Below are 19,736 nucleotides of genomic sequence, written 5' to 3'. Positions count from 1 at the left end.
TTACTTAATTGTTAATGTTTTTCCGAAACTTTATATTGCGTCAATGTTTTTTTAAACTATAAAAAATTATGAATATCCACCCTCAATAACAAAAATATTCTTAATAAAAAAAATGGTGGTCACCAGATTTCTGTGTTGCAATCATTACTATCACCAGATTTGGTAAGTTTAACCGAAGAAGAAGATCAGATTTCTGTGTTGCAATCAGTAGTATCACCAGATTCAAGCAAACCAAACAGGATTCATTTTCCGAGTCAGAAAGCACCGTTAATTAGTACGAGTTTCGGTAATTTGAGCCTTTGAGGGTTACATGGATTTTCTTTTATTTTCTAAATAAATAATTATCCAAATTTTTGTTTCATTCATAAAAAATATTCCTTGTTAGTTCTGTCCATAAATTTTCTTAAATGGATCATTTTTTTTTTTTTTGACAGATTAAATGGATCATTTTAATCCTGATGCATATGTACCAATTTTGATGACATGGCATGCCAGAAAATCTACATTCAGCTTGGTAACCCAAACCCCCCAGGCATACCGGGACCCTCTTCTTCTTTTTTTTTTTTTTTTTTTTTTTTTTTTTTTTTTAATTTAACGGCAAAATTAGGAAAAAAATCACTTAATTATCTTAAACTTTCATCAGTTCTGTAATTACTCTTTCAAAATTCAAAAACTCACCCCTTTGCTAGGATTTACCCAAGGCTGTTCAAATTCTTAAAAGACCCTTTATTTTAAAAAAAAAAAAAAATTAAAAAATAAGAGAAGGGTATAATTTAAGGGTAATTTTGTAATTTAAAAAAGTTTATAAGGGTATAATGGTAATTTTACCCATCGACGGTCTGATTTAACCCCAAATCCTAATAGGAAATGTGATATTATAAAAAATTGAAAGTTCGATACACTATATTGAGAATTTTTTATTTTTTATTTTTAACTTTTTTAACTTTGGTGAATTATTGCAAAAGTATAAGAGTTTCAAGGAATTAAGTGAAGTTTTCTCACAAAATTCTGTTTTTTTTTAAAAAAAAAAAAGAAAAAAGAAAAAAAGAAGAAGTAATGCTACCCGTACCACTGCATGGCAGTATCACGTCATGTCAGTCTAAAAAAAATGCCCAACCCCTTTCCTAGTTGCCAACTTGCCATCACCTCTGACCTCCATACAAAAATAGTGGTATCCACCATATTTCATTTAGAAAAAGTTTCTTGCACAGCACAAGATACCTAAAATGACCCATATATTTTATATTGTGTACAAATCGTGTACCAATCAACTCTCATTTCATTCGGCATAAGTGGTGTGATCGCCCGCCAAGGTTTGGCAGTAACTGCCCACTCTCAAAAGTTTTTGGTTGGCAAATAAATTTTTAATTTTTTAACTGATGTGACAAATGGTACGTAAATGGAACTATAACTCTAATATCTAATTATAGGTAGAGTTAGCATTTTCGAAAAAGAACAATGTACTGGCAATAAATAAATTAAAAAAAAAAAGAGTTGGTCGGTAACCCAATCTCCAATTTGATTCCACGCCAATCAGATTACGCGAAACCAACGACGGGGAGTCGGGAACATTAAGACAATTCCACGCTCTCGCAAGGAGAGTGAAATCACGCTCTACTCGAATATATTTTAATGTTACTACTACTATAAAGTATAAAGGCTCCTCATAGGTTAATCCAAAATATTAATCACGAGCTCACTCTTTCTCCCTCTCCAGAAAATAAAATATACAAAACTTCTAAAAAATATGAATTAGTAAAAAAATTAACCAGAAATTTAAATCATATAACATTCTCAGCCAAATAAAATTACTATTTACCGTACAAGTTAAATCATTTTATTGACTCTGACATGATAAACTAACTGAATCCATCAAGTAGCTACCCTATAGATCTATGAGTTCATTTTAACATCACATATAGTTAATTATAAATCAAATAAACCACAAAAACTAATTTTTATATTTTTCTCAGTAAGTAGAACAATAGACGGAATTTGGAGAGGATATATATGAAAAATATTGGAGCATCTCTTGTGTTCTTCTGGTATTCTCCTGAAATGACATAATTGTAATTAAAAAATTATATCTATACAATTTCAAAAGAACATCAAGAGAACACCAAAAGATGTTTTAGCATTACTCTGTGTGTGTATATATATAAGTTTTCTACCGCTCAGAGTATAAGACAAAAGAGGAAAGAAAGGGAGGAAATTAGGGGGTGCTTTCTACCACCGACTACCAAATTATTTTTCTTCCACATGTGGGAGGAAAATGGAAGAGAGAGAGAGAGTCAAAAAAATAATGATTTGATAAAAACAATTTACCTAATAATTATTTAATCAATATATCAAGGTCTTGTCAAATTCAATGTATAAAGCTTTTCATTTTTTCAAATTTGATATATATTTAATAATTTATGTAACAGTTGCGAATTGAAGCTCATAAGTTTTATATTCCAGATTTTGGAACATTATAATGTTTTAGTTAAGTTGTACGTTGATCCAATATATATATATATATTTCCTTTTTTTTCACTTCAAGATATACCTAAAGGTAAAAATGACCCAACCTTGATCCAATGATACACCGACTTATACGACAAATAATAAGGTCAAATCTTTCAATTCAGAGGAGACTTAATACAGAATTTGTAAATATATATATATATATATATATATATATATATATATATATATATATATATATATATATATAGGTTCCTACCTATTTGATTCTTCTTCTTTTCCTATCTTTATCTTTGTTGAACGTTTAAAATAATATATTTTTAAAAACTATATTTTTATCTCATTATTATTTAACTCTATTAATGTGACATAAACAATTAATCTTTAAATATAACCAATTAACCACTGCAGATTGGTGAGTCGCTTTACTCTGTAGGAAGCTAGGGTATCAACACGTGGAATTTGAAGGTAATACTCTCCCAAGTGGTGCAGGCTTTGAGAAAGGAACGCTGTAATTTGAGTAAATATGACCATATTATTGAGGAGGCTCGTGGTGTATTAAATGACCTCATTCAGTGGAATGTTTCTCATACATGCATGGCAAATTGTCAATGAAGTTGCCTACAATTTTGTGAAGGACGCACTCATTTTTAGTGAAGAACGAATTTAATTTTGAAGAGTGCCCTCTATGTTTTAATGGTATTTTTCATATAGAATGTTAAGCTTAGATTGCTAATTTATAATGAAGGTGGATCTACTTTAAAAATAAAATAAAATAAAGGATGCCAAAAGCCCATTTGGTTAGGCACTAAAGTACAAAACCAGTAGGGACGAAATTCTCTAAGTTAGTCATAATCAATCTTGATTAATTCTTGAAAACCCACGACCAATTGCGAAGTTCCAAGTTTTTATCCCTTCCTATACGTATCCCCAAAAGAACGCGTGTAAAACATTTTTACACATTCCTTCTCCTCAGTACGTATATTTTGTAGGCGAAAAGGGTCAAAATTCATTTTCGAGCAAACTATTTTGAGGTCAGATTCTCTCGCTTAGGCTCTGTTTTGGCGTAAAATACTTTTATTTAGATTTGACTATTTTTTGCTGTTTGTTTATAATCTTGAAAATAATTTGAAAAACATTATCTAGCGTTTGATTAGTATGAAAAGTCATTAAAGATGTCTTATATTTTCATATAATATAAGGAGTTACAAAAAAGAAAGAGTGAGAGACAGCAAAGAGGAATACGAAGGAAGAGAGTATGTAAGAATGAATAGCATTTGGGGTGAGATTGAGATCCATTGCAATTATCTGCCTATAATATTACTTGCAATTCGGGCAGGCAATTATGAAATGACTCTTGTGGAGCCTACTTTTTCGAATAGGTGTTCAGGCAGCCCAAGACCTTCTCAAACAGGTAGGCTCCATAAGAGGCCCTCTAACAATATAGCCTGCTTGTAAATGGGGGAGAGCGCACGGCAGAAAATTAATTTACACAGATAAGAAGCGTAAACTATTTTACGTTTCTTAAAAGCTTTTTTTTCTTCGTCAACTGAAATAAAAACCTTATGACTAATTTAATAATTTTTCCTTTAATTATCTCAAATATTTATCACCATCGATCGTCCCGCTCGCAAATTATATGAGAAGTGACGCATATCATCTTCTGATCGACCAGCGAGATAAAATACTAAATTTCTGTGTCAAGGGCCGACAGGCTAGCTTTTGTGTAGATCTAGATGTTGTGTTTGGCTTAGGCACGGGATTTTTGGGGAAAGTTTAGTCCCTTTTCTTGTTGTCGGATCTAAAAAATCTCTGGGCGCAGAGATGCGTGTGTTCATGGAAGTGCCTGTGCTGTGCAGGCAGCTCTCACGCATATTGAATACAAACATAATGAATCATTCTAGTTCTGCAAAAGTGAAGGTTACCCTTAACTATTTCTGGAGGGCAAAGATCTACCAACAAACTTATATAGGGATACTAATGTCAAATTCCATCATCCAAAAGAATTGGAAGACTCTCGGAGGGACCCAAATACCAATAGATGGATCTTGCAAATGGCCCATCCTTTAATGGAGCCCACCCGAGGCTCGTTGGCCTAGACAGCCAGACAATTTAGTGACCCATCGACATGACGGCCCAGCTAATCGCCAAGAGCCGCCCTTCAAGCAAGCCATCGATCGAGATCCAAATGCACTCTCACCAAAGAAAGGCCGATAGGCAAACAAGTATGGAAACAATTATGCTTCTTCTGACAGCTCAAATAACCGAATCTTTACGCCTTGTTCGATCACCTCCGTAACAAATTGAATGGGAGAATTTTCACTTCAGAAATAATTTTTTGACGAGAATTTCTCCAAACCCTAGAGGACATTAGCCTATGCCCTATACAAGTAGCCCAAGTTGAGCCCCAAAAGTATGCAATTCAATCCTTTGCCTTATTATGCCCAATTACCCATCTACCTCACCGTTTATGACTTGGGAGTCGGAGTAGCTTTATCGGATCTCTCCAATAAACCCTTTTAATCCTCCTTTTCTTCTAGGCTCCTTCCTGGAAGGCAATATTGAGGCCACCGTACGTGGGGTTTTGGTACCATTACCAACAACTTCATTTGTACTTGACAAACATGGGGCATAAATTCTACCTTTTTTATCAGTTTATAGTAGTTTGGTCATGTAAACTATGAAGCGTGCATCTAGTACAGCAATTTATGTGCCTTTTTGATCAACAATATATATTTAAGCAGCTACCGTACGTACTGTGGCATGTTCTACAACTGATGATAGAAGCTCCCTAAAAATTTTCAAAACCTATATATGAAAAAAAAAAATATTAACACGTGCATGATATATTTAATTGAAATGAGAGGCAAATTACGAAACTCGATCGGGTTTAAACTCAATACCATGTTAAATCAATAATTATTCTAAAAATTTATATAGATAAAAAAAAAATAGCAAATTTAATCACTTAATTAAATATATATATATAAAAAAAAAAAAATTGATATTTGTTGTATCATGATCAATAGCACCCCTTTACATGTCAATATATATAACGGATAAGTTAAGATACCCTTTCCCTTGCTAATCCTGTTGTTTTGGTCGTTAATTTGGTGTAGTTGTCCTATTATATCTAATTAATGATAATTAATAAAATGGGTGTTTATAAGAAAACAAATATTGATCAATCAAATCATTCTCACATAAAGTGCATGATTTGGGGTTCTCATGCTGACGTTAATTGTCCCACTGGATCCTGATGGTACCAACAAAAGCTGATCAAGCTTAACATTAATTGTGTTTGCCGGCCATTTGCGACCAATAATATTGAAAATAGCAAGCCGCATTTTTCATGCAAAAGTAGTACGCAAATATTGGTTAACGATCGAAGTCACAGCTTAACTAACTGAAATCCCAGAAAGAAACATAAAAAGATCGAGAGGCATTGCTACTGCAAGTCCTTTTATTGTACAGCTTATACAGAGGCTTTCCACACCGCAAAATGCAAATCTAAAAAGACACTACGTACCCTCTGTTTGATCTAGTGATCAAAGCCTAGATATATAAAAGCACAACTATATATATATATAGAGTAGATAAAAGGGTTATTTATTGCGTAATCAAACTCCTAATAATCGAAGCCTCAGCGCTATCAGCATCAATTGTAGCCAAGAGCTGCGAGAGTCGCTCGCTCAGATCATCCACCTCTCTGTGCAAGCTTCTGATGTAGTTGCATGTCTCTTGAAGGACCTTAGACGCAGGCACCTGTACAAAGGAAACCATATCCAACTTGTTATATAGGATCGGATCTACCTGTACTAAGGCTCAGCCAGAAAAAGGAAATTCATATATATATATATATATAGACCCACAATGAAGTACTACTGAAATTGCAGTATTCTCCAACTTATGTACAAACTACATCACTGGTCCAACAAAAAGACTGTTGAAGTACGGGTCGGTGGGAACCTTAATGAGTATGAAACATTATTAATATTGTATATATAGAAATGTGTTCCTTGATATACGGGTCAAAGTTGAAACTACCCCGAAAGGTCCTATTACATGTGACACATGCGCCACGTACGCAAGCTAGTTACAATTCCAGACGACCTAAATCTCTGCAGCTGCTCTAAGAGAGAAAGAGAGAAAGAGTTTGGAAGTACCTTGTCAGAGCGCCTATTGCGAATCTCAGGAACAAGTTGGCGTAGCTTGGAAACGAGCTCGATGATTTGGTCATCTGTGATCCTCGAAGCCCCCGACTGCCTCGACCTTCTGCTAGACATCGATCCCTAGAGGCTAGAGTTTCTCGTCTTTGTGTGTGCTTTGTCTCAAATTAAGTACTATGAGCCTCGAGGGTGCACTCAAAAAGCTATGGCTGGAGAGAAATATATATAACCAAACCAAAAAGTGATAAAAAGTAGAAACAAGTTTCTCTTAGAAGAATAAGAAGAAGAAGAAGAAGCAACAGATCGGAGTAGCTAGTGTTAGATATAAGCTATGAAGAAATGGAGAAAGCAATAAGAGAGATATAAAGAGGAAGGACCACAGCTGAAATAAGAGAGAGAGAGAGAGAGAGAGAGAGAGTAGAATAGCAAAGTCAGTGATGTTGGATATGAAGAAGACAAGTGCTTTGGAGAAAGCAGTGGAGTAGGCTTGGCCCCCTGGTGTTTTTATGAGAGAGAGAGAGAGAGAGAGAGAGCATAGTCCATAGACTTGTTATGTGTGTGTGTTCCCAAGTCGGGGTTTGATCTCAAGTGGATTTCAGCAAATATGTTTGTTTTTCAGTTAACAAAGTGGGCCTTGGTGTACATGTCTGAATGCGCAGGAGCATGTGATCATAGGACATTGATCCTCTCTAATCAGGTACTATCCCTCAGTTTTATCAACAAATCACAGCCTGCCAATCCATCGTATACTAGAAAATACTATTTTCCATATGAATCTACCACTTCTTTAATTTCTTTTAGGGTAGTTGGGTCTAATTCTCTTGGTCTAAGCTCCTGACTTGGCATGCTTTCATTGGTTAGTATACACAAGTTGAAGCAAAGGTGATCATTAAGTTAAGGATCTCAACAGAAACAATATTATTAAAATACTTTAATATATATATATTTGCAGTTGCAAAGTTTATTTAATTAATAATTATTCAACAATCGATACTCCTTTAATTTTTCTAATTATCTGCTAGCTAGCTCCTTGGGAAATTATTCATGAATTTATACTCACCAAGCAAAATCTCAGTACTCCATCTCTACCTCTCGTTTATATAATACTGTTTTTCTTCCTTGTTTGGGACACAACTAAGTGAGTGTAGGTAACATCCTTTGATTGTCAAAGGCTCAGATCACATGCCATTTCCCTAGAGCGCACGACATGACACGTGGCTAGTCTTAAGTCCTGGACCTCCTGGTACTATATGTTATGTTATGGAGGGGAAGAGGTACCCTAAAACAGCCATAGATATGAAATTGGACGATCCCTTCAAAGGACCCACGTCTTTTTCCCCTCTCTCTCTCTCTCTCTCTCTCTCTCCCGTTGTTCTAGCTATATATTACTAAATTAAACAATATTGATCAATTTTTGCCAACAACCAGCAAGTTGTTAAAACTAAGACATATTTAATTAGGCTATACCTAGCTAATGAATTTGGACCCCGGGTTTCCAAGTGTCCAAACAAGTTGATCTTTGTGCAGTTATCTCATTCCCTACCAGAATTATTTGAAAATCGGACAGGAAATTCCGAAAAGTCTGGGTTCAAATCCAATGGACCACAAATACCCACATGCAATTTTTTCTCTCTCTCTCTCTCTCTCTCTCTCTCTCTCTCTCTCTCTCTCTCTCTCTTATTTTTTGGTGTCCATATAGATTGCTTATTTGCACTGTAATTTGCACCATAAGCAGGTATTTGACAATTTTTACAATATTGTCCAAGTTCATGAAGATGATAAATTGAAGAGTAATAGCTAGGGATATATTATGGTTGCTTAATGAGATAATTAACGCTTTGTGAATTAATATATATTTCCGTTAAATGGAAATGGGCATAATTTGTGAATTAAGTCAATTATATTTAAATGGTGTGCTGTGATCCTGTGTCCACAAGTCCATTTGGATTGTGACGGCTCATTACCTAGGCTCTTATTAGAAAGAAAATTGACTAGAGCTTAGCAAAGAAAAAGAAATCGACATCATGTAATCTCATTGATTGCACTATTGTCCATATACATGTGAATGTGACAATATGAACTGCCTTTTAATTAAAAGCACATGACCCTTGAATGTGACAATTGGGTGTAGGTAAATACAACTAACGACATAAAGATAGATAGCTAGAATATTACTCTTCACTTCGATCGATCACTTTTTTTTCACATCGATCTTACCGGTCGATATATATATCGATCATTTGATTTAAACATCATTAATTAACTACTTAAATTCGAAACTATGTCATCTAATGATAATTAATAAACTCTCTCTTTAATTCTTATTTGTTCTTGTGTGCATGCATGTATAGCTAAGATCATAACACCCATCCGTCCACTATTTTGGGAGGAGGAAAGAGGGTGTTGGGTGGTTGGGTGATTCCTAAATCCTTTTTCAAATATTGTTTTAATTATTTTGGGGTCCGCAGGGAACAGGTGCTCCTTTATTTCTATTTAATTAATTGCAGCCTTTTTTATTTTCCCTTTTCTTGCTTTGTCGATCACTTTTCCTTTGATAGATCGGTTGCATACACTACAAAATATTCAAGATTTTTGGATGGTTTCAAATCGTTCAGAAATGGCAAAAAATCGTCTGGAACAAAGTTCATACGGTTTATTAAATCGTCTAGAAAAATAGGTCGCAAATTTAGGTTATGAACGGTTTGGGCCTTTGGCCCTAACCATCCAGAATTAATAATATATATATTTTAATCCATGCGATTTAATTCTCTTCTTTTTCTTCTCAATTTTTTTTTTTTTATATATTAATATCAAAATAATTTTTTTTTTTTTTTTGTCTCTTCTTTTTACAACGCCAGAGGGATCTGTAGGTTGGAAAAGTTCAACATCAATCTATGCAGACCTAGATATAGAGTTTTGATAATAATCAAATCGAGCCACAATGAGCAAAAGAAAACTCAACCACGAAACGGGCTGCAAAAGGAGATTCGATCAACTCACAAAAACCAAAAAATTCCCAAAACCAACGGATTTATCAATTTTCGTATTAATTTGAATTTTTTTTTTTAAAAAAAACTAGGCATTGTACAGTAGATCTTGTTGATACCTTCTCTTTAGCGAGAAGAGAAATGCTACAAGTCTCCCAGAAAGACTAGTCTTCATGCCTAATTGGACAATGCCGACTCCTCAGACGACGACGCGGCCGGATCTGGCCGAAAACCCATGCACACTGGCGTAGGTTTGACAGATCCGGCCGAAAACCCACTCTCTCCAGTCGCGAGATCCCGTCGTCCCGATCCCGCCGACAGTCTAGATCCCATCTTCAATCGCCCGCCGGAGAGAGAAGAAGAAGAACGAGAGAGAGAGAGAGAGATAGAGAGAGGGTTTTAAACCCACGCACGTACACGGTACACCGACCCAAATTTAAAAATAAATAAATAAATAAATAACTTACAGACGGTTTCAATAAAACCGACTCTAAATTTAGAGACGGTTTTAATAAAACCATCTGGAAATTAATTTCCAGACGATTTGGTTAAAACTGTCTGTAAAACTATAATTTTGAAAACCGTCTAAAAAAAAATCGACTAAAATCAGCTATTTTTTTGTACGGATAGTCGTTGAGTAAAGGCTGCATATATGCAACTGCCGACTTATGTGAATCTTTGTAGAAGAGCATCACCCGGAAGTTGGAAGTTGGGTGTCGGTTGGAAGATAAGTAATGATGAAAAAGGATCAAAATCATGAGTTCCGTTGCATTTTATCTTGCCTGATCTCCTCATGCAGTCATGCCAGTGCATGCGTAACCCAATTGCTTTATTTGATTGCCTATTTTCTCTTTTGAAAATACAATGTTGAAACTTATCATGAGTCTCCGACAATCCATCCCTCTATTCCATTTGCTAGATTTATACCAAAGAAATTATTACTGTTGCCTGCTTTTCATCATCCATATCATCCATTTATTTGATTTACGGGATGTGATTTTGAATGTCACAAAAGGCTTTAACTTTTTTCACTGAACACCAATTGATTTTTAGATGAGATGATCAAATGCCTAATCCAACACTACTGTCATCTCTGTTTCAAGTAAAGTATAGAGAATAAGTTCAGATTAAATTTTACAGCATCTAATGGTGTACATTGTGCCACGTCAAGCAACGTAAACAACATATACACCGTTAGATGATGTGAAATTCAATTTAGACCATGAAATAGTTGGAGAGGATATATCATAGCTTGTTCCTGGCTCTTTAATTACCCACAAAGCTAAATTAAACCTTTTAAATATTGTTGTTAACTTTGTTTAAAAATACGATCCGAATTGAAGTGATTTTGAATCTCCGACATATAATTAGTGGTGTCTTAGCATATGCGACTACTTTCTTCATCGCAAGTTAATACATCTTTATTAGCACTAATTGCTTAACCCAATGCGTAAATATATAATGCTACTAAAAATCTGTGTTTCACCGACCTTGTTTAATAAATTAAACTTGGTAGATAATTTAGATGCCATATAGATCCCATCAATCATTGGCTTCATTGATCCCTTGGAGCTAGTGATTTTCCATCAATTACTTTTCTCGGTAGATTTTCAACGTGATCAGAAAAGTTAAAAGAAACTTGCTTTGGAGGGGGTGAAGGCGTTGTCTTTTTCCCATAATGCCTCCCTTCAGAGTTCATACCCTATATATGCTAGTGATTTTTTTTTTTTTTTTTTTTTTTTTTTTTTTTTTTTTATAAAAAAACATTGGTCTAGTATTTAATTTCTACTCTCCATGTATTGAGTCTATTGACTGTGAAAAACTTCTCCAGAGCCACAATAGGGTCCATAATAGTTTCATAACATACTAAATAAAAAGTTACACTTCATATACCTTTAATCGATCTCCCACCAGATATAATTAATTTCTCCAACTAGGGTTACATTTCATCTAGCGTTTAGAAACTTGTTTTTTGAACCAAAAAAAAAAAAAAAAAAGTGATTTAAAAATGCATTTAATTTAATAAAAACATGATTTATAAAACGAAGTTAAACATTTGATAAAATTGTAGTTTTGGCCTTTAAAACAGTACTTTTTTTTTTTTTTTAAAACATACCTCTTTACATGGGATTTGAAAATGTATATTTTTATTCACATTTTCAAACTATCAATTTTTATTTTCAAAGTCTAACGCAGAGGATCCGATCCTTAAAGTAAAAAAATGAACATAGTATTTGTAGTTATATTCAAGCCCAAGTTTGTTGACATCCGCTTATGAAATTATTAGGAGACTGGGAGTAGTGGGAGATATTTCTAATACTTTTACTTGCAAAACATAATACCCTTTGCAATTATTTTGCTGGGTACGTACGTGTTTGGTTTTCTAAGAGGTATATGTTGTGACCCGTGGTCAATTTTTATTTAAAAGCTGCTTAAATACCACCATAAGTCCATAATTGTGTTCTTCGTTGTTTCACTTAGTCATCCTGCTGCTAGCTTATAGTAATTAATTTGTCGTGGTTTTAATTTTGTCATGCTTTAATTTGTTTTACGTTATCACCACATATATATATATATATATAGGTGACTTGTAGGTGAAATATTGAATTTTATTATTATTTTTTTTATTAAGATGGCTTTTAAAATCACCATTGGGCATGTGATTGATCGATCAAATAATGATTTTGATCAAATAGTAATTTTGAAAGCCACCTCACTTTTTAATAGACACTTAATGTACTAATAAAATTACTTAAATAGTATTGAAATTAGAAATAAGAAAGCACACTTTTGCGGGATAACAAGCAAGATTTCATCATTTCACTAATATTTTGATTAATTACAAAAAAACAAGTTTAAGGATTTTAGGGTTGGGATTGTCTAGCTAGGATCCTCTGGTAAAATAAATAATAATAATCAAAATTGTGTTCACATATATAAAAATAATAATTTAAAAAAAAAAAAAAAAAAACCTTCAATTCGAAAGGCTTTCAAAGTCTACTTTTTTCAAATTATAGGTGATTAGTCAGCGACAAAAATATATAAAGATGATATAATTATTTCGTATAAAGATATATATATATATATATAATTATTCGTTAAGTCAACTGTAATTGTTTTAAAATATATTTTCCTAATGCATTGCTATATATAGAACCATAAGGAAACAAACTTTACAATCCGAAAATCTGAATGTAATTTTAAATTAATTAAGGCCATTACTATTTTGTTACGTCAATTAGTCTGAGTCCTCTGATTGACTTAAAATAGGTTTTCTCGCGTAATTCGTTGCTGCATCAAACAACTTTTTAAAGTCGATCTACACTTGTAAAGGCAGCAACTCTAGCTAGCTTGAGTCAACAAGTCTACATATTATTTTAAAGGCTTTAACAATAAATTATAAAAGTAATTAATGTCATACTTACCATTTTTTTTTATAACTTATTAACACAAGTCGTCCCGTCATTGTCGATCTCATTGATCACTAAAAAATTTCACCCTATCATATGCTGACATGTGTATACAAATTAAAAATAAATAAAATGTATGTCTAATTAATATTTTTCTAACTATGTATAAGGTTCATAACTTCGCACTCATGATTTACAGATAATATATATATATAAAAAAAATAATAATAATGCAAGGCGCAATAATTAATGGTTAAACAATGTAGGTTATATATATAAATATATATGGATGAATGAAGGGCATAATTTTGTATTTTTCAAATCTTCTCCCCCCTCATTCTGGCAATAATATTTGTGCCCGGCCTCGATCTCCTCCAAGTAAAAATGATGAACTCTAGGTGCCACTGCTAGTCATGAGTCAAATCTTTAGCTTGGAAAGAAGTCAAGGTATTAAAAGAAGCATAAAGAAGAGATAATTAAAATGATAGCTACTCACAGAAGCAGACACAATCTGGCGCAATGGGGGGGGCTTCTTCTTTTGTTTCGGGGTGTATTTTGTCGTGTGATTTCCACGATTCCCGTGTTTCTTGTTCTCTTCCTCCTTTCTATTGTTGGCTGCTCTGGATCATTTCTGCATGGGGGGCAAAAACAAAGACATACAAATTTAAACTAACAGCATGCATGTGATTCATCTGAAGAAACAAGAATAAGTACTACTACACCGGACCCAACGTACAATATTTACAAGCCCGCCCATTTTTATTTTCTTTTAAACGCCAGCCTTTTATATAGCATATAGTACTGTTGAATATACGTGTACAGGTATAAAAATTAGACTGAGGCTCGTATTAAAAATATGTCACAATTAGTGTACGTGAGTGAGTGATTGAATATTGGTATTTGGTGCAGGCTAGGCACAAACAAGGGTTTTTTGTTGAAGTAAAAGACAAAGGCTCGATCATGACAAAGGCACAAACAAGTCGTATATAGGCAAATGTGTATAGCGCAAGCAAACCTATACAGCACACAAGTCATCATGAAAATATATGGTCTATAAGAATGATTAAAAAGATAAAAACTTTTCTTTTGAGGGAGTGTGCACGTAACAATGTGGTGATAGACTCACACGCACGTGAGAGAGACATTGTTGAGTATACACGTATAATTAAGTGTACGTAGACATGCAAGTTTGGACTCAATTATATTATATTCAGCAGTACTCACACTTATATGACGTCTTTTCAATTTGAGACTCAAGCTTTTTTATTTTCGCACGTGTATACTCAATACTAAATATATATAATGTTAAAATTTCATAGAGAAACACTCAAATAAGGATTAAAAAAAAAAGAAAAAAAAAAGAGAGAGACCTTTCCAACCAAGAAAAAAGGAAAGTTTAATTAAAGGGACGAAAAGAGATCGAGGTTAAAACATAAAATTTAATTTAATTTAATTTTTTTAAAAGAAAAAAGGAAAGTAAAAAGTTATGAAAATGGCTGTCTTTTTAACTCCGAATTTCCTCAGTTAGCTGCATGCGGAAGTATAAAGTAGACGTGTTCTGCCTTTCTTTTTCACCGCACTTGCTTGCTTTGATTGTTGCAGTCTATTACTTGAGAGACCACATTTACACTGCTACCCTCTCCCTCAAAATTGAATTTATTCATTTTTTTTAAAAAAAAATTGTACAAATTAATTAACTTGCATGTCACGCATTTTCCTTCTACAATTAAAGCCCTCGATCTATAATCCCTTTTCTTCCAATTGCCTCCAAATTTAGAGCACCAAGGTCTTTGTCACTAATTTAAAAATATTAAATTGAATAAATAAATGGAAACTTGGGTAAGCTTTAGTCATATCGTCAATGTTAAGTTATTTCACCGATTTTTTTTTTTTTAAAAAAAAAAATAAAATTGGGAAAAATAAAGTTATTACACACCGACTTTAATTTGTGCATATAAACCAATAATTCAGAACGCTCAAACTCTTGTACTGTAAATGCCTGGGTCCCGTCCCTCGCTTGACTCCTTTGCCACCGGTTCATAATTGTTTGTTGATAGACCAATAGCAGATTTAGGAGTGGGCAAAGTTTTTCTTTAAATTGAGTTAAGAAAAAAAAAAAAAAATTATATCTCGTTACATGTTCTACAAACAAATATTAATTTATGTGAGAATCATATACTAAAAACATAAATCAGTTTAATAGACTGAATTGGAGGAATTTGTTGCCCCAATTTGAATTAAGGATTAGTGACTCCTAAAATATAAATTTTTATTTTTAAAACAAAAAAAAGAAAGAAAAAGAAAAAGATGTAACTCAAGAATGTAAAACCAATGTTAATTAGCTAGATAAAAGATGCATATTAATTAAGAATGTAAATTCAACGTGGCCACATGTATTAATCCACGTGGTCATATGACTACATGCATTAATCCATGTGGCAACATGGCCACGTGCTCAAATTATACGCGGTCATGTTGCCACGTGTACTAATTACACGTGGCCAAGTGGCTATTTAGTTATTTCTACTACATCTCGCCACGTGGCCATAGAGACATGTAGTTATCTGGCCACGTGGCTACAGTAACGGCTACTATAGCCACGTGGCAAATCTCTTAATTTTTTGTAGTGTATATTTAGTAAGCATGTAGAAGTGTTTAGAACTTTATTCTTGATATTGTTTTTTTAAAAATAAAAAATAAAAATAAATAAGAAGCATCAATTTAAATTTATACATCTCATGATCTTGTTGTTGTGGGGTTGGGCAGGGTCCATTGTGCCCAGAATTGAATTAAACAACCCTTTGAAAGTGGTTGACCCATTGGGCTATCGACCCTGTCTAGTGACTTACGTACTGGGCAAGTGATTGGGTCAAAACTTGTTAGAGAATATATTCTCCATATAATTGTGATTGTATTATTTGCAGTTCGTCTTTAATTTATTTTAGAAAAAAAATCGTATTTAGTTCTTAGATTTTTATCTTATTTAAATTTAATCATTGCATTTTTAATTTTAAAAATATGGTCTTTAAGTTTTGCACAAATTTTAAATAGGTTCATCTATCATTTTTTTCCTCAAAATTAATAGTTTGTCATATTTCATGTGTCTCAATTGACACATCAGCATCCATATCAGCACATAATATCAATGCCACATCATTAAGCGTCAAGTCATCCATTAAAAAAAGAAAAGAAAAATACTCAATTCTAGAAACAAAAATCATATTCTTCATCATCTTAATCTTCTAGATTTATAACATTAGATGGAAACCCGTTAACTTTGATAATGATATGGACATTGGCATTGTATTGGGTGCTAATATAAATCCTACACTACAAAAAAAAAAGCAAATTCTGGACGGTTTTAAACCGTCCAGAAATGCAAAAAAACCGTCTGGAATCAATTCCAGACGGTTTTTTTCAGACGGTTTTAAACCGTCTAGGATATATCGTCGCTAATTGAATTTCTAGACGGTTTGGACAAAACCGTCCGTAATTCTAGACGGTTTTGGCGAAACCGTCCAGAATCAGTTCTAGACGGTTTGGGCAAAACCGTCCAGAAAAATTATGGACGGTTTTGCCCAAAACCGTCCACAATTTGTTATTTTTTTATAAAAAAAAAATAAAAAAATAAAAAAATAAAAAAATAAAAAAATAAAAATTATTTGTTATTTTTTTATTTTTTCCAGTGGTCTCTTAAGCTTCTACGCGCGTTCTACCGGAAAATCCACCGGAGAATCAACCAAAAAATATACCCACAAAACAACCCAAAGCCGTTTCGGCCGGATCTGCTCCCTCATTGCACAACCCAACAACCACAGCCACGGCTAAACACCCCCCTTTCACAAATCAACCAAAAACTATACCAACCCAAAACAACCCAAAGCCGGTTTCGGCCGGATCTGGCCGGAAACCCCAAATCGTTCGACCATTTCGCCATGGACCCGGAGATCGCGAAGACCCAGGAAGAGCGGAGGCGTATGGAGCAGCAACTGGCTTTGGGTTGACCTCCGTCACCTTCGACACCGACCTATACGGCGGCAACGACCGCGACGCCTACGTCACGTCTATCCCCGTCAACGAGGATGACGAGAACATCGATACCATGGACAACGAGGTCGCCGGCGATTTCGGAGAGCACTGCTCCACTACGATGCAGAGAGTCGCCAAGACCGTGGACGCGTATCTGGGTCGGGCGAGATCGCCACCTAGTGAGAAGGATCAGAGAGACGAGAGAGAGAAGAGAGATTTGGGGAGAAGAGAGTTTTCTGGGGAAGAAGAAGACTGAGAGATCAGAGAGAGCAAGGGAGAGAGAGAGAGATCGATGGTTTTGATTTTGTTTGGGAAATGAATCTGACGGACGTGGTGAAATAAGAGGTGTATTACACGGATTGATGACATGGCGTGGGGGAAAAAAATTCCAGACGGTTTGGTAAAAACCGTCTATAAATTCCAGACGGTTTTAACTAAACCGTCTGGAAATAAAATTTAACGACGGTTTTAAAAAAAACCGTCTATAAATTTATAGACGGTTTTTATAAAACCGTCTGGAAATGAAAATTTTTAGACGGTTTTAACTAAACCGTCTCGAATTTTATAGACGGTTTAATTAAACCGTCCATAATTAATTTTTTCTAGACGGTTTCAAAAAAACCGTCTGCAAATTTTATTTTCTAGACGGTTTTAGAAACCGTCTAAAAAAAACCGTCCATAAATGTCTTTTTTTTAGTAGTGCTAGAGTGCCAAATGAAAAATCGTTAATTTTGACGGTAAAGTAATAGAGGGATCAATTTAAAACTTGAACAAAATCTAAAAATCTTATTTTTTAAATTAAAAATTTAAGGACTAAATCTAAATCAGGTGAAAACTTAGGATTAAATATAATTTTTCTCTTTATTTTATGAATATGTTTTCTTTCAAAACTAATATTTAGGTCCAAGATGAAATAGTTTTGACAAAAAAAAAAAAGAAAAAAAAAAAAGAAAAAGAAAAAAGGTACGCACAGCAAACATTCAAGAAGAAGGTAAAAAAGGACCCAAAGCATGCTTAGGCGCAGGTCCATCCTGACCCAAATCTGACAAAAAGGCTCGCCAAGAGGCCACACACGGAGTCAGGAGTTGGCCCACCGGTTCACGATATAAATTGAGTTAGGGTCAGAAGACTCAGAACCTCACATATTTCCAACCATGGGCCAGGCCTAAAGAAAAGTAGATCGCAGTCCCAAATTGAAGTAGAATTCTAGAACCAACGACTACCAAGGCAAGATCCATTTTTACATACTGGACAAGCTGATCAACAAGAAACTTCCATACTACTACATCCTTAGTTCTTACTTCTTAACAAACAACAAATATCACATGCTCGGTTAATCCTATTAAAAATATATGTAAAAAATTATGTTCTTCAAGGATATCTGTCAGCTTAATAGATTGAATTGAAAAAAAAAATTCTTCAACTCAATTTAGAGATAAACTTTGTCCAAAGTAGAAATTGTGAAATGGGATGTGTCCACTTTCCATTATTACTACTTTCAGTTTGAAAACTCTCCAAAAAGTCTGGATCTTTATCGCTACACAATGGGAAAGAGGGTGAGGATGAAAATAAGTGAAAAATGCAGTCAGGGTGAGATCTAATTGCGGCCCAATATGTCACATGATGAGCGTAGAAGTTTGCATTTCTATAAACTTTTATAGCCATCCAAAAGGAGGAAGGAGGAAGAAAGAAAATAAAATCTATAATAATATCCACAATTCTCCGGTGGCGGTGTCGGTGTCGGTTTCATTTAAGTGGTATCATGAAAAGGTGATTTGGATACAATTTTATGTTTCATTATTGTATGCAGTGACTGCTTTTGAGATCAGTAACTCAAAACTTTTACCTTTGTACCCAAACTTGTCCTCATCACATAAAAACAAAGTGTGATCACTTACAAAAGAAAGAAGACACTATCTTATCCTAGGACTTTGGTGTACAGCTTCACTTTATTTTTAGCCTTTTGGCCTTAATATCTAACCTAATTACATGTAAAAATCTTTAAACGATTCTACTTAGTTGTATCAATGGAGACAACACATCATCCCCTGAGCATGCAGACAAAACTCGATTTCTAATCAAAATTGGCCATAGTCTTTGGCTTTAATTGATTAAGAACATGAGTTCATTATCTTTGTGTGTGTGTGTCTGTTTATCCTTTAGGGCCAACTTTCTAACGACTGCTTGTTATAATTATTATAAGGTGGGTTGGCATTTATGGACACCACACGTTCCTATCTTCTTCGTTTATTCAAAGGAGATATGGATTCCCATTTGATCTCCTTTAATATCCCAATTATTGAACCTTGTTACCATTCCAACCATGCTCTTTAAATCTTCCTCCTTTTCTTTTTCCTTTTTTTTTTTAAACAAAAGATCTTAGTATTTCATTAATTAAAGATCATGAGCATAAAACTCTTACATTACAAAGCATAATAGCTTTCATTTTCCGCTAACCCATGTACAAAAATAGTTATAAAACATATCTGCTCTGAGCATATTAGATCTAAGACAAGGGTAACCAAATATCCTTAAAAAAAAAAAGTTATTTAAATCGGCCGTGAGAGATATCTTATCACACTAAACTATCCAGGTCGTGAAGGATAACTCCTTACATTTGACTAATTTCTATTCCATAGATCGTCTATGAGGGCAAATCTATGGAAAATAAAACT

General features: G+C 34.0%; 1 protein-coding gene across 1 annotated transcript; it reads right to left on the bottom strand.

The window, feature by feature from the left end:
- Nucleotides 1-5,889: 5,889 nt before the first annotated feature.
- On the bottom strand, nt 5,890-7,155 carry LOC133861293 (transcription factor PRE6-like). The gene is made up of 2 exons (XM_062297045.1): nt 6,633-7,155; nt 5,890-6,231 (listed from the first exon to the last, which is right to left on the bottom strand). Exons 1-2 carry the CDS (start codon nt 6,750-6,752, stop codon nt 6,076-6,078), a joined length of 276 nt encoding a protein of 91 aa, XP_062153029.1. The 5' UTR covers nt 6,753-7,155; the 3' UTR covers nt 5,890-6,075.
- Between the last annotated feature and the right edge of the window lie 12,581 nt (nt 7,156-19,736).

Source organism: Alnus glutinosa, chromosome 2 (assembly GCF_958979055.1).
Source record: "Alnus glutinosa chromosome 2, dhAlnGlut1.1, whole genome shotgun sequence".
NCBI classification, from domain to species: domain Eukaryota; kingdom Viridiplantae; phylum Streptophyta; class Magnoliopsida; order Fagales; family Betulaceae; genus Alnus; species Alnus glutinosa.
This window is presented reverse-complemented; position numbering and strand designations above follow the sequence as displayed.

Coding starts and splice junctions, on each gene's coding strand:
- LOC133861293 (XM_062297045.1), bottom strand. CDS start 6,752: ATGTCTAGCAGAAGGTCGAGGCAGTCGGGGGCTTCGAGGATCACAGAT. Junction 6,232..6,632: donor GCAATAGGCGCTCTGACAAG/GTACTTCCAAAC, acceptor TCCTTTGTACAG/GTGCCTGCGTCTAAGGTCCT.